Genomic DNA, 19,784 nt, shown 5'->3' with positions numbered 1-19,784 from the left:
GCAGTTAATGGGAACTTTCAATATTCTTAATCGCATTACTTCAGTAAAATACCTATGGTCTGTGGACCTATGGAAATATGGTCCACAGACCATAAACTCAATGAGGTAATAGCTAACATGGGAGAAAGGGGGTAGGTAGATTCAGATAAAGGGCCACTGTAAAGTGTTGGTAAATGAATTACAGGCCTCTCTTCTGGGCTATGGGCACTGTTTGGAGCGTCTGCTGGAATAGGGGTGAGATCAGAAATCATGTGAAAGACAAAGGCAGCTGGGAGCAGGAAGAGTCTCCCTGTACAGGAAGTCACTGAAAAATCCAGAATCTGAGGACTCTTGGCTACAGGAAAAGCGAATTCAGGGATAAAAGAGGGCTGGAACACAGGCTACAGATCAAAGACACTATCTAAAGAATACCCTCCCTTAATGCTTTTCAAAAGAGGGCCAAGATAAGAGATAATATTCGGATGTGCTGGAGAAAGGGCCCAACAAAAGGGAAGTTATCCATGCCAGAAAAAAGGTCTCTCCACACTCCTATTCTCCTTACTTAAGGTTAGATGCACAAGTGGTCTTGCTGCCAAGGCATCCCTGTGATTCTAATGACTGCCTCCTGAAAGCGCTACTGAAGACCCCAGTGGTAGGCTGGGACCAAAATAAAAGGAATGGCTGTAAGCAACTGTATGGAGAGACAAAGGGAAAACGTGATCATCCGCTGGGCTTGCCCCGCAGTGGCCTCATGGTCAGTCACCACAGAAACTGAATGTCCCTCTGTGTCCCTGCCTTGACTCAGATATGACAGAGCTTTTATAATATTTTTTGTATAGAAAAAGGACAATTAAAAAAAGATAATTCTAAATCAGGGAACAAAATGATTTACTGAAACTCGATGTATTTACTGTACAGTCGCTTGATGACAGGCACACAGAATCCTAGAATTTGGTGTGATTTCTTTAAAAAAAAAAAACTTTCAGAGTAAAGGTAGTTATTCCGCACCCATGCCCCCCAAAGTCTCTCACCTAATATTTATAGAAAGCTTCTTTTCCAAGTATTTCCAAGTATCCAACATTGACAGGGAAAAAGAATTTTTATCACTAGGGTTTGAGGATACATGATATAAAAATCTATAATTCTATGACTTTCTTGGTCATGCAGATTGGTTATATTATGAAAGAAGAAAGTCTTATCAAACTAACATCAATATACTGAAAAAACAAGATGAAAAGCAATTACCGCATTTTTTTTTTTTTTTTAAAGAATCACCCCCGGACCAATGATTTAGAGAAATTTATGAAAATGTCAAGAATTGAAAATAAACAAAAAGCTTTTGAAGTTTCTGTTTCCTAAAGAGAAATTTTTATCTCAAAAATTGTGCACAATGTTTTCTCTAACCTTTAAGAGATCGTATATCACATTACAAGCAATTCCCTAGACACAGCATTGACCAGATGCTGGTAAAGGACCACTGAAAAAGAACCTGTTACCTCACAATGGCATACAAGACCTTGAGCATCTAGCCATACTGGCATGGAAAACAAAATGAATACAGGAGTGACACTTTTTATACTGCCTTTTTTGGTCTTATTGAACACACTTACACAATCTCCTAAATGACTTTCATGTAAAATTTTAAATCACATTAAGTATATACCCAAATTAGCTCTTTAGCACCGTTTGCATAAGAAATGATGCTATACCAGTAGCAGTAGTAACCCATAAATAAAATATAACTTCAGAGTAAACATTATTTTGTGCTCCTTCAGGAAATTTTTAAAAGGGGGTGAGGGGGGAAGAAAATCTGAACTAAGTCTCTTCAAATTAAACTGAATTCACCTCTTTTTTGATAAAAACGAAAAAGTTTTTGTCATAAAATAAAGATGTTACAAGGCTATTACTAAAAATAAAAGTGAAAAACAAAAACCTCTACTAACATACAGATGAGCGGGGACACAGTGTGCTTTTGTTCTTCTGCTTAGAGAGTCAAACTCAAGCTCCAGCAGCATGAACAGCAAAATTTAGGTCAAGGGGCCAGTTACCCAGTGTTAGTTAGCGTCAAGGGCAGCGACAAGTTACTACTTCTCTCTGCCTGATCGATCCTGTTTCCTTTGAGAATCTTGTGTTAAGCAATCATGGAGGAAGCTTTAGAGTATGCCCCCCAAAATGAAATAAAATAAAGACATTTATAAAGTATTGTTTCTGGAAGCAACTATACCCCTGATTCCATAAATCAACACCATCCTCACCATCTCCACACTTGCCTATACCACTCCCAGTTTTCTTGCTACGAGGTAAATTGATTAACAGAACTAGGAATTTTGGTTCATTGTTAATTTACCAGTCTCTGAAGAGCACAAACAGTTTGTGAATCGCCCGAAAAAGAGATATAAAGCATCTTAAACAGGGACTAACCTGGAGGTGACTGGTGCTGAGGCCGAGCTGTGATCTTCCCGGGCCCCAAGCTCTTTTCCAAAGGTTCCCCAGGCACCAACCGAGGTTGGTCTGCTCTGAGGAAGGCCGAGCTGGCTCCTTTGGTCTCCGTGACCTTTGCAGAGGATGATGGCTCCAAGGTGTCAGCAGAGGGGGACCCAGAGAAGCCACCGCTCTTTCTCCCAGGAGAGTCATCAAGAGCGGTTTCCCGCTCACCAGGCAGCCGGAGGATCCTGTGATGCTGCTGAGGGCTGGGGAGCCTCGGAGATAGAGGCGAGGGAACAGGTGACATCCGTTTGTGTGAGCCAGACTGAGAGGTTGAATTATTAAACACCATGCCCAGAGCCGCCAGTGCTGGGGGGGACGGCCTCTCCTCATCACCTCCGGGATGTGAAGTGTCAGGGCCGACACTGTGAGGCAGATCCAGAAATAAGTTTTTGTGGCCACTCGGAGGCAGCCCAGCTCTCCTCTTGCTTCTGCGATCTGGGAGGATGTGGGTGGCCCCTGTGCTGAGGGGAAAACCCAGCCTTTTCCCCTCAGTGGCTTCATTTAACTTCTCGCTCTCTATCACCTTCAAGAGGACCTTGTTCACAGCACCCTCAGTGCTGGCTGGAGGATGATCCCTGGCCGACGATCGCAAGGACCCATCCGCTCGCTGCTCCTTGCCCTGCTGTTTGGAACCATGAGCCCCAGCCTCGGCTCCTGGGAGGGTGAGGAAGTCTGCACTGCGTATAAACTCAGCTTGGGCTGCCGAGCAAACAGCAATCCTTCCCTCGCCCTCAGGATGCGTTTTAACTACCCTCTGCACCTGAGCAGACAGATCCTGGACTTTGGCCACCACTTTGGAAACAGGTTTCTTCCTGTGAGTCCGCTCAGCAGACTTCTCCTTCCGGCCCCTCTCTGCATTTGGGTCCCCGTGATTTTCAGGGAGACCGGTCTGCTGCTGTGCCAGCCTGCGAGGCCCCCTCTGTAGCCCCCTAGCATCACCATCCGCAGGCTCTATGGAGCTGCAGTCGAGGAGTAGCCCTCCTCTTCTACACTCAATGTCTTCAGAAGCCATCTTGAAGCTCCCACAGCCAGGGTCAGGATCCAGCATCCTGGGAACTCCTGGAGGCCAGCTTTCTCTCCTGAGCAGGGAAGAGGTACGTGGCCTATTTGGGAGCAAGTTGCCTCTCTCCTCTAGGAGCCAAAGATGAGGCCTCCCTTGATAAAGAGGAAGGGAGTTGCTTGAACAGATCTGGTCCTTCCCCATCTGAGGAGCCAATTCCTGGACCCCACGCCCTTTTCTTCTTGTCCTCTTCTGTGGGAGTGCCTCGAAGCTTTCTCTCCTTCCGCCAAACCTCCGGGGCTTTTTGTTCCCATGGGTGCTCCTCTTATTGAGACAGCCCACAGGGGCCTCCCCCTGCCAGTCACCAACAGCCTGGAAACAGTCATCCTCGGGAGCCAGGCTCACGGACAGCTCCGGCAGCTTCCCCTCCTGGTTTCCCATCGTGATCCCCAGGATGTGGTCTGAGCTCAGCAGATTGGCCAGCAGTCTCTCTCTCTCTGCTGTGAGTTTATACAGCTCAGTCAGAATGTCTTTCGTGGGAGTTTGCTTGAAAAATATGTCGCCCGGATGTTCATTTGGCTGCAGGCTGAGGCTGATGATGTCTGACCCCTCCCTGACTTGGTAGCAGTTATGAAGCCCTTTATTGGATCTGTCTAGAGTTACGGTGCCCTTGTATGAAAATCCTCTGACTTCCCCCCTTGGAAGATAGAAGCTGATGTAGCAGAGTTCGGTAATGGGCTTACACAATTGAAGGGTGCAGTGAGTGCCTTCCATTATGCCTACCTAATTATTCATGCCTCGGAGATGCTGGTCTGTGGTCAGGCTTCCCAGGCTCCGGTGCTGGGGCATGTGATGGTGGCTACGTAGGGAAAGCAGCTGACAGTCATCTCCAGCAATGAGACTGCCTGAGGAACAGAGGAAGAAAGCAGCTTGTCTAACAGAGTGTATAAATCACACACTGACACACATCAAAGCTTCACCATGACTTATCCTTCTTCTCTGGCTGATCTCAACCAGCTGAAGGCATCGGCCAGGAGGCTGACTGCATCCTCTTACCCAAACCCTTCCTTCCCCTGACCCGCAGTTTTTCTGCAGCTGAGAGATGGGAGAGTGCTATAATTTTAGCTCCAAGATCAAAGTCTCTTTTCGACACATGGGAACTCACTGCATACCTTAGAGAAGATGTCCCAACTCCTCTAGGCTTCAGTTTATGTTCTTCTATAAAGCAGAGCTAATACACCTCCCAGAAATCCTGAGGAAAGGGGACTTTAAGATCCCTAAAAAACATCGCCATTTTAATAACTTGTGTTTGGAATATTACTTTGCAAAAGTGAGCCAAGAAAGCACCTTCTAAGATTTGACATTGTCTATTTCACTTAAAGTAGAGTGGGGGGAAGGTATTAGGCCACAAATTTTGAGTGTTTTCTCAACACAACTCATAGATTTTGCCAAAAGAGCTAAAAGTAAAAATTTTAAAGCTTAAAATTTAAATAAGTATTTCAGGAGACTTAATCAAGTTTTTTTTTTCCACCATACTTCTTGCCTATTTAATGTCAAATAGAATGTTAGAGGAAAAAGTGAAAATCTGTAAGCCACTGATGGTGCTGTATGGATCTTCCAGCATCTTCACCATTGAAGTGGCTGAAATGTCACATAAGCAGCGAGGGTTGGCTGCTCCCTCATGTCATTTGAATGACTTCCAGGAATATCTGTGTGGCTAACGACTCTACACACAAGCATAGAGCTTAGAGTTCTATATTACATTTTTTTAATGATGGCATTGCTCAGCTTTCAAGGCTTCCATGCTTAAAAGGAATCTCCCTGGGAAAGGTAATACAATGATCATTTATTAACCATTGATATCTTTAGAAAATGGTTTTCCTCAAATTTTTTCTAACTGGTTCTAAAGAGTAAAAAAACTACATTAAAAAAAAAGTACATTTGAGTGGAGGAAGAGAGAAAGGAGGAATAGTTTCGTAATAGAAACTCATTTAAGAATATAGGCAAATTAAGACTGATATAATAAATTTTTAAAAATGTAGACATCAGATCAACTCAGAAGTGCCAGGTGGACTCAGAGTACTCACAGAAAATGCAGTGGAACCATTTTTTTTTTTAAATAGTGAAAGAAAAGACCCGTGAACCCAGAATTTTATATCCAGTAAAAATATTTTTCAAGAATTAAGGTGAAATAAAGACATTCTCAGATAAATGAAAGTAAGAGAATTAGTTGTCAGCAGACCTGCCCTTGAAGATTCACTAAAGGAAGCTCTTCAGGCAGAATTTAAAAAATGATACCAGAAAGAAACTTATAACATCAAGAATGAAGGAAGAGCAATAGAAATGTATCTATCTTTGTAAATACAATAGTGTTTCTCTCTTGAGTTCTTTAAAATATATTTGACAGCTGAAAGCAAAAAAATACAATTTTATTTGGTGGGGTTGCAATGCATGTACATATAACACACAAGACAACTACAACATAAAAGGGAGTGGGAAAAGGGACTTATATGGTGGTAAAGTGTTACAGTAATTTAATTATATCAGCATTGTGAAGAGTTAGCCATGTATACTGTAATCTCTAGAGGAATCACTAAAAAATATACTGAGAAAGGATAAAAATACGATTAATAAATTAAAATGTTCAAAAAACTCAAAAGAAAACAAAAAAAAGGATAAATAAAAGAGAGGGACAAAAACCACAAAAAATAGAGACAAATAGAAATAAATAATAAAATGATAAGCCTAAATGTAAACGTATCGATGATTACATTGAATGTAAATTGTCTAGACACAAAGATTGTCAGAATGCATACTATATGGAGTTAAAGTCATTGGCTTAGATGAAGTTACTCTTGGAGAACATGCAGACCAAGAAAAGCAAAGGTTTCAGAACAGTACTGGCAACACAGATATTTAAGGAATAAATGGAGAGGAAAGACTTTAAGCGAGGCTGAGAAAGAAATAGGGACTTCCCCACATTTTGTAGCTAAAGAAATTAAAGTTCAATGATTTAACTTACTAATATGCTTTTATTTTAAGTCTATAAATCCTTGCTCTGAAGTTTTTAAATAATTGTAACCAAACTGAGACCAGAACCCATTTCTCAGAAGACTCTAGTGTTAGATTAAACCACAGGACTATAATAACATAAGCAAGCCTTCCTTCCTCTCTTCCCTGACAGTAACAGGTGTCACATCCCCAGTTACATCCTTAAATCCCTAGCTTCAGCCTCATCTATCACCCCTTCTTAAAGATCTGTTGCACCTTCCTTCCATTGCCACATTGTCTTTTGGGGGGAATGATGTAAAAATAGCGCAGATCACAACCATGGTGTTGTACCTGGATGATGACCATTTTGACCAGGGATCAAACCACAGGGCATAGAACAGTGGTCCCCAACCTTTTGGGCACCAGGGACCAGTGCTCCTATGAAAATCTAAGGCCTCATGATCTGAGGTGGAGCTGAGGCGGTGATGCTAGCGCTGGGGAGAGGCTGCAAATACAGATAAAGCTTTGCTCCCTAGCCTGCCACTCACCTCCTGCTGTGCGGCTTGGTTCCCAACAGGCCATAGACCAGTACTGGTCTGTAGCCTGGAGGTTGGGGATCCCTGGTATAGAAGATAAAAGGAGTGGCTTCTGGGTTACAGAAATTAATATTGGTGATGTAGTTCGCGGCAGGAAACATAGCAAAATAAGTCCCTAACAATTGTGAAAGAAAAGTATCCCATTCTTGAAAATAAAAAAATATATATAAAATTAAAAATTGCAGTGTTGTACTTTGCTTCCAATAGAAAATACTCTTCTAAAGCATTCTGAGGGGCCAAATCCAGGTACAAATGGGCTTCTTCATGCCATGTGTTCATAATTTCTGTGTTTCCAATGATCACATAAGCAAGTAAAGAAGATACTCCTAGTACCTCTCTCTCTAGGCCTTATCATTTAATAAAAATTTCAAGCAAAAGACATGAGCAGTGATAGGTAGGGGGTGACAACTGGAGTGACTTGTTTTAATTACAAGGTGGAGTCACTTGAAAAGAACACGTTTCTCCTCTGAATGCACAAGAGCACAGGTACTGATGCATGGGTGGCACAAAGATAATCCAGCTTGCCTAAATTTGGCAACAAGGAATCTTAGAGGAAATTTTTATTTTAAAAAAATGATTTCACGTTTTCTAGTTCTCGAATGAGTTTTAGAATTAGCTCTGCTACGATTTTGGACATCCAAAGTCCAAACAATTTAAGATAGATTACTGCAAAGAAACACAAATAAACATTTTTCAACACTCTTCCTTTCTCATTCTCTTCTATAGTTTGAAATTATTTTTATCAAAATTGTTGTGTACACCCTCCACTATCATCAATGAATATTTACAGAGCTGCCTCTCTCTGGAGCATAGAATAACTATCCACGAGTTTTCTCAAATATCTCTTTTAGCCTCGCATGCCTGCTGGTGTCTATCAGAATAAATGTACCTCATGTACTACCTTATTTTAAACTCCATGTCCTCTGTGAAATGATAAATTTAATCTCTAAGTTTTTAATCCACTAACTCAATATATTTGGTGACACCTACTAGTTTACAAAAAAAAACCTACAAAACTCCTCCTTCTCAGAAGAAGAAAAACATACGCCCTGAACAAATGACATTCCAGTGTGTACCATGTCAAAAGAAGGCTTCAGAGCAGGGCAAACACGTGTCTGTGACAATCCATTAGCAAGTTAGAGTATGGTGCTGAATCATTCACATATCTTCCATTTGAGGAACCAGCGGAAAAATAACTATAAGTCTTGGGAAAGAAAAAGCAAAATAACAAGAAAAGCAATACAGAGTGGGATTAAACACACCAGCACTGCAATTTCATGCTGAGTTCACAGGACTATTTCAAGCGGCATTACCTCACTCTGCTTTGACAACTCTGCAGGCTCCACACACTAAATTATACATTTTAATTTGGTCTACGAAGTGACCTCCTTTGGTCGTGCACAGTATAAGAGCACTGCTTCCTGGGAAATCTTCATGTCTTCCATTTCCTCTGGCAAAGACCAGGCTAACATTCTCTCCAAGACAACAGTACTATAGTGATTTCTTCCCTCTTTTTTGCAATAAGCAACTATATGATTTTGATCTACCCAAAATAGAAATAGCTGTTGTATCTTATAATAGGAAATTGCTTTTTAGTAAATGCTATTCAATACTCATATTTCACTAATGCCTAAAATAACATCCAAGAATTAGCTGCAGTCATTCTGTCTGCTTACTATAGATTTTCTCATTGATTTTGGCCCTGAAAGGCCAACGTGAAGCTTTATTTCCTCAGCCATTAGCATAGTCATGCCCTATCTGACTCCATCTGAGCCCCCTACTGCTAAGACATGTTACTATAACTTCCATTATTAAACTGGAAGTTGTTCATTGTCCATTCAGATTCAGGCTCTACCCTTTTCTGTATACCACTCTAAGCATTTAGAACCTGAGTTTTATGAATTCAATCAACAAGCTCCCTTGAACTCTGGCTTCTATCAGGTTTAGCTATTGGGAAATACTAGCAGCAGATGGGAGGGCTAAATGGAAGAAGGGTCAGGATATTTATTCCCTACTCCCTCCTTCCAAGGCTATGGTTTTACAGCAGGTGTGTCCTCTAATGAAGACCACAGCTCCGCCTGGGTAGCCCTCCCCCAGCTACAGCTATTTCCTCTGAGTACCAGTTACTGCTTTCTCCCATTGCTTTGAATTCTGCCTCTCATGTTGGATCTTTAACAAGTAATGCTTGCTTGTCTTCTTACCACCCGTCTTAGAATGGAGTGCAGTGCTACTGCTTGAATAGAAGATATTAAAAAACAAAAGTAGATCTGTAATAGGTTTCTAGCTCTTTTTCTCCTGGAGAAATTTTTCTTCATAGAATTTATACATTGTAGGAGCAGAAATATAAGAGCAATAACTACTAAAATACGAATCAGAAAGAGACTTAATCTATAAGACATCAAGGAACAGATCAATAGAGGTCAAAGAAATGAGAGATCACATCATGTTTGTAGGATCAGAAAATCTTTCAAGAAGAAAGCATTTGAAATAGCTCCTTACTAAAGGGTAAGATTGACAGGTAGCAATTAAGGAAAGGGAATTCCAGGAGGAGGGACATTATATAAGACTGGGAAATTTGCAAACATGTACAAATGGGAAAATTACTCACTTGGCCTATTTTTTCAGATATATTTTAGGAGAGGTAAGTCAAAAAGGGTAGAGTGATAACACCTTGTCGAAAGATTTGAAGCCATACTGGTGAGAAATGAACACTAGCTTCATAGACAAATGGGAAGCCATTGATGGGTTTTGATTAGGGAAGTATGTTCAGTGTTAAACTTAAGGAGGATGAACTTAGCAATAATGTCAGGACAGAATAGAGTCAAAAGAGACAGACATATAGTCAAGGAGGGGGAGCTCAGGAAAACATCAAATTCTGCACAGAAGCTGAAAGAAGAAACATATTAAAAGAGATTACAGGCAGAGTTTTAGATAGTAATTTTAGTATAGTAATAGAACACCAAAACATATTGCAAAGAACAGAGAGAAAGCTGATACTTAAGAGATGGAAACAAGAGTAATAACCTGTTTTGTTTTTTAAGACAAAGGAAACTTAAGCATGTCTTTAGGATGAGAAAGCAGAGACAGGAAAGAGAGAGATATTGGTGATACAAGTGAAGGATGGGATAAACAAGGAACATAGATGAAGGCAGGAACAAGAGGAAGGAAAAGACCTGAGCTGGAGGACACATGGGGAGGGACAGCCTTGACATTAGGAGGGCTGTTTCATGCTCAAGGACTAGTGCTAAGTAAAGGTGAGAACATGATTAAGAGATAGAAGTAGTCAAATTGAGAGAGTTTAAGTATTATCACAATTATTTTAGTTTTCTTTATAAAAACTCCATAATTGCATGGGTGTTTTTTGTTTTTTTGTTTTTTTGGTTTTTTTTTGCATTCATACAGTGTTATGAAAAAGAAAGGACTAAACCAGTCTATACTGCAGAAGCAAAATTTCTACCTTTGGAATTTGACTATGAAACCACCAACACTCTAAGGCGGATCTTACAACATACTAGCAAATCTCTAAGAAAACAAAATAGAAGCCAAAGCTTAGTCAATAGAATTATTTTTGGTCAATAAATTTCTAACCAAAGTCACAACTGGTTAACAAAGGATAAGAAAAAGAGCTCCTTTTTGTGTTTATTTTTTGACTCATAAACAAACCCAGCCAGATACCCAGATACGCTATACGATGTGAGCATTGAAAGTTCTCTCAAAGACTTCAGAGAATCCTTTCTTCATTTCTCCCTTACCTCTTCAAAGCTTCACTACATAAAGAGAAACAAATACTAGCATCCCACATGACCTCCATGAGAATATAAGATGCTGAGATCCTCAACACATGTCCGGCTCATGTCACTATCTGACTTATATCATCAACTGTGGGAAATACATGAGTATATGAGGAAATTAACTCCTTCCCCATGATTTAAAAGAAGAAGAAGAATCTGTAAATTTAAGATTCTTACTCACCGAATGCTCAAGATTCAACCGACAATGTTTGACTGCACAGCATCTCACGAAGGTGGGCTTGGTACATTCTTGCTAAGACAAAGATAGCATCCTTTTCAAAAATTAGGAGTATCTTTTTATACATGCAAACTCATTCTGTGGAGTTGCTTGTACGAGAACTTTAAATCGGGAACAACCATTGCATATGTTAAGTCAAATTTATATTTCCAAATTAAGGAAGCCACTCTTGAACAATAACTTTCCAATTAGACAGAATATGGGATTTAAATAAGCCTTTCTGTTCAACCATTGCAGCCACATTTTATAGAGGAATAAGGACTCAGGCAGGGTGTTTTAAGGCCATTCTCTTGTTTAAAGATCTGCCACATAGCACAGCCCCCTCAAGGAGGAGGAAGGAACATGGAGACTCTGAGAGAGAAAGCTCTTCTGCCATTTCTCCCATTTCCCCTATAGCCCCTCTGTTGGAAGAAAATCTGTTTTAACTTTCATGTTATATGTTTTAATTTCATAAAATACTCCAAATGTCTTCATACATCACAATAATATTACATTTCTGTAAAACTTCCATAAGAGAAGTTGTGTGGCAAACTTCCATTTGAGCCATATGACCACTCTGTGAGGAAGACATGACAGATGTCATTGTCACTGCACACAGAGAGGCTAAAGGAGACCAGAAATTTTAGAGTGAGTTGCTTCCAGTCATACAACTAGTGGGCAAGACAAGTGGACCTCAAATCCAGGTCTGGACTCCCAGTTTGGAGCTCTTTTTATTATTCCACCACAGCTGAGAGCCATTTTTTTTTTAAAGAAAAATGCCATAAAAATGTTTGTTGTTGTATAAAACTTTAAAGCATTGTAGTATTACACAGAGTAAGGCAAGTAGGCTCAAAGCCCACTCCTTGGTAAAGGTTTCTCATTTAAATATGATTTTTAGAAGAGTTCTATGTCTAAGTAAATGTTTGGAATCCTACGAGAGACTATAATTTATTGGCAATGGTTTTATAAAGTGTGTTTGCTTCCTTTTTGCTTTGTTGCGAAAGACATTAGTATCAGAGTTTCACAAACTCTTATGTTTACCATGGGAATCAAAGAAGGTCATTACTCATCTTCATCTAGTGTCATTTCATAAAATTTGCCATACGAGTTATTCTGAGATGTATTTTGCACAATATTGGTAACTCTAAATAGAGTAATGGCTAAACAGAGGGCTCTCCCAAGAAAGGAACAGGGTGACTGGCACTGCATTACAGTCCAGTGTTCATGTCTGTTTCAGCAAAGATTGCTAGAATCACTACTGCTGTCCCACACCTCATTTTCCTTAGTCAACTAATGAAGAGGTAGGAAGCAAACAATTTGGGGACAAGTACTAAATGATCCACCAATGTTAGAAATAGAAGTGTGGTAATAAAATAGGTAGATTCATACTCAGTTAAGAAGGAAAAAAGAAAATGAAAGGAAGGAAGAAGAGGAAGACGGGAGGGGGAAGAGAATGGGGAAGAATTAGCTGGCATTTTATGAGTTCTAAACCAGCGCTAAGCCCTAGGCTAAGTGCTACCTATGCCTCATTCATTTAATTCTTACAGACCTATGAGAGAAATACTAATAACTGTCCTATTTTATCCATGAGAATCATGTAAGCATAGAGAAATTAAGTAACTTACCCAAAGTCACAAAGACATTAAGTCACAGAATTGGAAATTGAATCCAGGCCGTCTTTAAACATCTGCATGTAGAAGTTATGAAATATTGCATTTCTTAAAACTTCAGGGAAAGATAATGAATCTTTTATGGGAGACTTGCAGGAGATCTCTAACACCTCTACATAAGGATTATTTCTCTTCTCTTCGGAAAAAGATGGTTAACCGATTATGGCAATTAACATCATGATCTGTATGCCCCTTAGAATATAAATTATCTATCTTGCAGCAAGGAAAAAGAACATGTAATGTTTGCATGGAATTTCTCTTTGTCTTGAAAGTATGATAGTGCTCATGGTTTAATGTGTCTGTTAGGTCCGAAAGAAACGCCCTAGAGGAGGTAAGAAAATTAAAATTGGACATCACCATTAAATTTGCCTCGAGTGAAGTAAGAGAATTACGACTGAATGTCAATACGTTTCCACAGCAGGAGATGTAATGAGAAATGTCAGAGCACCTGCAGCCTTTGAAGCAGTCTCCCTGCCATCAGGAGCTTGGCTGTGGGTATGGACAGCTGGAACTAGGTCTGCTCAAACATTCAAACCGATCTTATCTTCAGCAGAAGGCTAGAAGCTTCAAAGGGAATATCTTAACACTATCTAACTAGTCCTCATCTTTTGACATCTGAATTTAAAGAATTAATGTCTCAGCCACAGAAGGTAATTATCTTACCCCTAATTGCAACAGTCTTAAGACAGAGATGCCTATGTCACAGCAGCTGAAGTCAGACCCAAAGGCATGGCAAAGAAAACAGTACCATCTTGGGCTCAATACACATCTTCCCTTTAATAAAGTGAGCTGCTCTGAGAATTCCACATTTGATTACTATTGACAACTTCACCACTTTGTACAAAAATATCACGTCCACAATCCTTACATCTGTAAATATCACACAGAAGGTGTCTAACTGTTCTTTCATATCATTTACATATAATATTAGAAGCATTTCTAGATGATTCCACAAGTTCATTCTCAACAATCTATTAATTGATCTCAACTGAAAACAAAAACACAAAAAGCATATTACAATATCAGAAGTCAAAATTTGCAGCTATCCACATGGTAACCTTGAAAAGAGTAAAGATGAAGATAAGTATACATTTAAGAAACTGATGAATAAGCCAAAGTTTTGAGGTATAGGTGGCATCCTAATTAATTTGTTATAGCAACTTCACTCTGCTTCTAGAAATCCCTTGGGATTCAAAACATATCCCCTCACTCCCCCCGCCCCAAATCCTTTGAAAAACGTAAAACAATTTAATAAGAACATTTCTGAATTTGAGATTGCTAAGATCTTTAAATTGATTGAAGAAATAATACATGCAATAAAAATTTTAAATTAAAATTTGAGACAAATGGCTGTTCTCATTCCTAACAAAAAGAGTGGTGGGTGTCTCCCCCTTACCAGCACACAAGGGAACCCCTGGGAACTAAATGACTCTGAGCACACTTCTGATGTCAGGAAGATTTTAGGTCTTTGAAACTGTGGCACATTTCAAAGAAAGTTTGAAATATAAGTAAATACGTAAGTATAGTAAATAGGTATGCAGTGGAAGTTAGAATGCAGAATGAGAAGGAAACTAAGGCCTGGAACTCCATTGCTTTTTATAGCCTTTTATAAAAAAGTTGCAATTGGCACAAATTTCTGTCTCTTAAATTGCAAAGGAAATCTGTAAGGGTTTTTTTTTGTTTGTTTTGTTTTTTGTTTTTAATCATCAGATTAAATAATAATGTTCTCTAAAGTAGACATGCATTTGCATGATGAATCAGTTCTCCCATTGGGAGGATTCTGTGTGATTAAGAGATCAGGATTTACCAAGAAAATCCTTCTTAAAGGGCCTGCCACCACAGGCAAAACATCCGTTTGACTGCACTGGGGGCCTATGTGAGCCAAATAAATTTAAGGCATTTAAGTCATTCATCTAAAAAGCATGTTTTAGAGCATTACATATTTCAGTAAATAGCAACATTTTATAATATAAATAACTCTAGGGCATGAAAATTTAATTTCACCAATGATTTGTGAAATTATTAACAGAGGAAAAATTAATGATGGGGTTTTCTTAAATTTGATGTTGGGAGACAGGATGCAAGATTTACTCACTCTTTTTGTCAGTCTCAATTATCTTCCCAAACCCAAATGTCACTAATATAACTGTAGTCATAGCTAGTTCTTCAATTCTATGGTGTTTCATTAAAATCAATACAATGAACACATTCGCAGATGCATGTTAATATACTAGTTGCCATTATAGTATATGGCCATGTGCAGTGTGCAAAACACAATCATCCAAATAGAAGGAGTGTATTATACATCTAAAATCACAGATTTTAAAGTCTTAATGAAGATTTGATGCCATTACTAAGGTACAAAGAGGTGGAACAAGTGGATTATGACTAAATGATCAACCCACACACTAACTGGAGGTTCCATTGGAAACTTAATGGCCCACTCGTACACTGAGTGAAGTGGAAGAAAAATGGCAAGGCGAGGAAAGGCACAATACGTGCTGTAAGAGAGTTATGCAGATCTGCATACAGTGATGAACCACACCCAGCTGCACAACTGCAACTTGTCACCAAGGGACGGGACAGAAAAGGGAAGGAGAGGAGACTAACACTGGTTACGTGGTTTGACCTTCAGTTGGAAATTCCGCATTTGTTATTAAATTTAACTCCAGCAATTATCTTCTGCTGGAGTTTATTATGATTTGTAAAATGAAGATAATAACCTTATTATTATATAAAAAATTCACAAGAAGGATTTGGCAGAGTTGAGCTTCAACACAAGGTCAGCCTAACCCCGTAGTCAAGAGTCCCCTCAGTACAGCACATTAGAGTAGGTAGGGCTTGAAGATTGTCTCTCAGTACTCTAGCTTAAAAGAAGGATTTAAAAATTAAAAAATGAAAAGAAAAAGCAAAAAATATCAATAAAACTGAAGAAAATATAAAGAACGGGGAATTAAAGAATGTTATTGTGAGGAGGAAGAGACTAGAGTAAGAGTGGGGAGTCATATCACTGAAATAATGCAGTAAGTATGAGAATGATCTTCCTACAGGTTTTCTGATAAAAAAAAAAAAAACACCATATGTCCCACAGGAAAATGATGGAGCAGCTGAAGAACGTCAATCTAAAATCGTTGTGCAGCACAGTGACCTTCCTGAGCCTAGCCTCGGATATCCAGTCCACCTCTTTGATGAATCCTTCATGAGTTTATTATATGAGCAAATATACAGGGTGAAGTTTTTGTGCTAGAAGGACAGGAAAAAGGAAGGAGACATATTTAGTTATAGAAATCTGAAGAGAGAGGGCAAATTGTGAGTTAGGGACAGGAGGAAAAAGAGATAAAAATGAGGACAGTAGAGAGAGACAGTATCTGAGCCAAACAGAAGAAAGAAGGTAGGATATTTGTTTGTGTTCACAAAAGACTTTGTAAGACTATAAAACCAATTGCCGTTGCTTCAGGGCCCGGTGAGCGTGCACGGCCAAGTTTGGAGAAGGGGTTGTTCTTCTCCAAGCACCATCTCTTCTGGTGCCTAAAAACTCAAAAAGGCCATTACAGTAGCCTGCTATACTCAGCAGGGTGTTGTTTTCATGGAGGGCACCAGCAGCAGAGAACAGGATAAAGCGCAATGAGGACGAGGCTAGAGGACAGTGTGATTAGTCTGACTATTGAGCACATGTGAGGCTTTAGGAACTAACTAGGGAGGTTTTAAGAGGTGGGTGAAGTCCTATGTAAATAGTAAAGAAGTCAGTTTCACCAGAAAAGGGTATTATTATTAATGTGGTCTTTCTGGAACCCATAAACGAGTCATTTCTGGGTTACTAAGTTTATGCACAGTGAAGACGCAAGTGATACAAAAAAAGATATGAAAGAGAAGAATGATAAGTATGGCTCCCATCCCAAGGGAAAATCAAAGTTATCCAAATGGAATGGGTTTCTATGGAAGGCTTGCTATCATTGGACATTTTCAAATGCATGCTGATGACTATTTGATGGAGATTCTGAGGAAATTAAATCATTGTCCATCCGGTTCTATAGACATGTTATACTTCCTTAATACCTACCATCCCCTCTCAGTTTCCAATCCATTAAAGGTCCTGTTGCTTTTACTTCCATGAATGGCTAGGTGCTTGGATGAGCTGGCCTTCAGAATCACTTCCATCCTGAGCTGGCATTATTTTTTGTATATGATACAATATTATTCCTCTTAGAAAGGCAAAGGATCATAATATCCCACATCACTAAATTTTCATTTCAAATTAAAATAGTAGATTTCAATAACCATTAACATTTTCTTGATTCAGTTACTTATGCCATTTAATTCCATAACACCCAGAATGAGATCCACTGATATTTAAGGGTATCCAGCCCAATAGTAGCCACTAGATTCTTGGGAACGTAGAATCAAATAAGCAAATACCATGTATTTCATGTTCCCAACTCCCATACTGTATGAACGTTACTAATGACAAGGTCCCTGTGTGTGACCGACTTTCCTACATTTGGACTTACAGAATAGTTGAGCAACCAGAAATATTTCTACATTCCATGCTATAGTGTTTCCTAGAGCAAAGTCTGATGGTTCAATTGCATCATGGTTTCTGTTTCAAAATTTGGATTCTGACCAGTAGGGCTAAATGGGGAGCCCACGACATTGAGAACTTTCAGATGGAGAGACTTTTTCCTACTACATACTTGCTTTAATTAATGGAACTAGATTCTTTTCAGAAAAAAAAAAAGAAATATTCTTTAAGGGCTAGAGTCTCAAACATGGATAATTCCTAGGTTATTTCTTGGGAGAGAATTGAAATTCTAGAAGAAAATCTTTTCAGTCTTCTAAGTGTTTTAATACGGATTTTCTCCTTCAATTACTTCTCTTTTGTAAAATATTCAAGAAAGCGAGTAGCCTTTATTTCTCCATATTTCTTCCCCTTTTCTTTGTTTTTAAATAAAGGACTGAGTCCTCAAAAGTCAAGAACACTTGGCTTAGAAAACTTCACACATTGCTGGCCATATATATCTGTGGGCCTGGGAACTGGAAACCAAAAGATAAATATGGTTCCAGTGAAGTCAAAATTTAGTATACATCAAAGCAAGGAAACCCTGAAAATACCTATCCCTCCATCTCCCACATACACACTTAGCAGCACTCTCCTATGGAAGTCAAAAGCGTCAAGAAATCTCACTCATTGATCACTCCCCTCAAATGAGAGGTTCAGCCTCAGTTGGATTATTCATTTATTATTGTCAGAGTTGAACTGTGGCTACAACACCTCAAAATTCCACAACGTGTTATGCTGTTTGAAGGAATCTCATGTACATGATCTTAATTTAAATAAGCGATTTATCCAAAAATTGTAGAAGACAGGATCCACGAGTGAGACACAGCAGAGTTCTCTGAGGAAGGTTCGAGAGAAAAACTTAGGTAGTGCGTCACCAAAGCAAATGGTAAATTTTCCATTTAAAAATAATTCCTTGAGGGCCAACTATATGTCAGACATTTTTCTCCACACTATTCTAGATGGATAATTTGTCTCCAACCAGCCTCTTTGTGCTTCTTTTCCTCTCACTTGTCGTGCATTCTCTTTCCTGTCCTTTAGAAAATACACTTTCAAAATATGACCAGATATAAATCATTTCACTTTTGACTACATATGTCAGCCATCCCATGAGTATTTTCAGTCTCAGGATTATGTTGTCAAAGAGAGTGATAGGCTGTGGAGCCAATTTAAAGAATTTCAGCTTCACTTACATAAAAGAGGTGTTGATATGGTCAGGGGTTTTTTAAACGCTGACAAAATCTTAATGCTTCTGCCTGCAGCTAAGACATGACTTATAAGGACCAAAGTGATTCTAAGCTTTGGTTCTCAAGCAAAAGATGAAGGAATGGTCTACATCTTTAAATAGTTAAGGTAATTACTATTGTTTAATGATTACTTGCCAGGTACAGGCCACTCTTCGTAGGGCTTTACTTGTTTTAACACTTTCATTTTCACACGCAAAAATGTCTAAAGTAGGTACTATTATTATCCCATTCTACAATGTAGAAACTGAGGCACAGAGTGAATAACTAACTTGCTTAAGGTCTCACAGCTACTAAGGGACTGAGCTGGGGTTTGAACCCAGATGGTTTGTCCCAGAACCCTGACTCTGAAAATCCTTTACAGTAGGGGTCCCCAACCCCTGGGCCACAGACAGCTAATGGCCTGACCTGTTAGGAATCGAGCTGCAAAGCAGGACGTGAGCCATGGGGTGGGCCAGTGAGGGAAGCTTCATCTGTATTTGCAGCCATTCCCCAGCGCTAGCTTCACCACTTCAGCTCCACCTCAGATCCTCAGGCATTAGATTCTCATAGGAGCACCAGTCCCTGGGGCAAACTGGTTGGGGACCACTAGTTTACAGGACTGACTGGGGACACTGAATCTCATTCAGAAGACAAACCTACTCATTTAATAATTCTTCTTCTTTAAGTCATAGAACATGGAACACTCACCCTGCGGTACAAGTGGTCCAGGACTGACGAATCTTCACGTAAGCCAGTTTCCACCCAGGCAGCACAAAACGAGGAAAAAAACAATGAATTGAGAGTAATAAAGCTTGGGCTCAAGTCCAGCTCTGCCAATTCCTAAGGGTGATCTGTTTGCAAGATACTTAACCTCACTGCACCTCAATGCTCTCATCTGTAAAACAGCTTTTAACTCTTTCTTCCAATTCCATCATCCCTCCTGCAGAGGAATGGAGCCCATTCTCTGAATTACTTTTTACATTCAAGGCACACATAGGATCAGACTTCTAGCACCAAAAGATACCACAGGATGGTAAGGGAGGAAAGGAGGCAAGGGAAATAGCATAAGAAATTTACAAGGAGGGGGACAAAGCCAAACTTTCGTCAGTAATGCAAGAACTAGAAGGAACACAAGCGACGTGTCGGAAACAAGTAATGCCGAATATAAAATTAACATAGGCAAAAAATAAATGAATTAATCAAGGCTTATTATTATACCTCTATTGTAAAATAAAATTCATTGTTAGCTTAAGTGAGAGCCAGGACAGAGTG

General features: G+C 39.4%; 1 protein-coding gene across 8 annotated transcripts in view; it reads right to left on the bottom strand.

The window, feature by feature from the left end:
• Nucleotides 1-19,784, bottom strand: part of FMN1 (formin 1) — a 373,160-nt gene that overhangs the window by 336,018 nt on the left and 17,358 nt on the right. For 6 of the 8 annotated variants that reach the window (XR_004950098.1, XR_001598951.2, XM_016160807.2 and 3 more), the window contains exons 3-4: nt 19,221-19,252; nt 2,401-4,371 (exon numbers count right to left, since the gene is read on the bottom strand). Coding sequence is in view for 6 of the 8 variants with exons in the window: in XM_016160807.2 (XP_016016293.2) it covers nt 2,401-4,240 (1,840 nt within the window). In the remaining 2 variants the exon portion in view is untranslated. The remainder of the gene's footprint in view (nt 1-2,400; nt 4,372-19,220; nt 19,253-19,784) is intronic. The other 2 variants (XM_016160803.2, XM_016160804.2) reach the window with 1 other exon arrangement.

Source organism: Rousettus aegyptiacus, unplaced genomic scaffold, assembly GCF_014176215.1.
Source record: "Rousettus aegyptiacus isolate mRouAeg1 unplaced genomic scaffold, mRouAeg1.p scaffold_m13_p_3, whole genome shotgun sequence".
Taxonomy (NCBI): Eukaryota; Metazoa; Chordata; class Mammalia; order Chiroptera; family Pteropodidae; genus Rousettus; species Rousettus aegyptiacus.
Note: the sequence above shows the minus strand (reverse complement) of the source record. Positions and strands in the feature narration are given on the sequence as shown.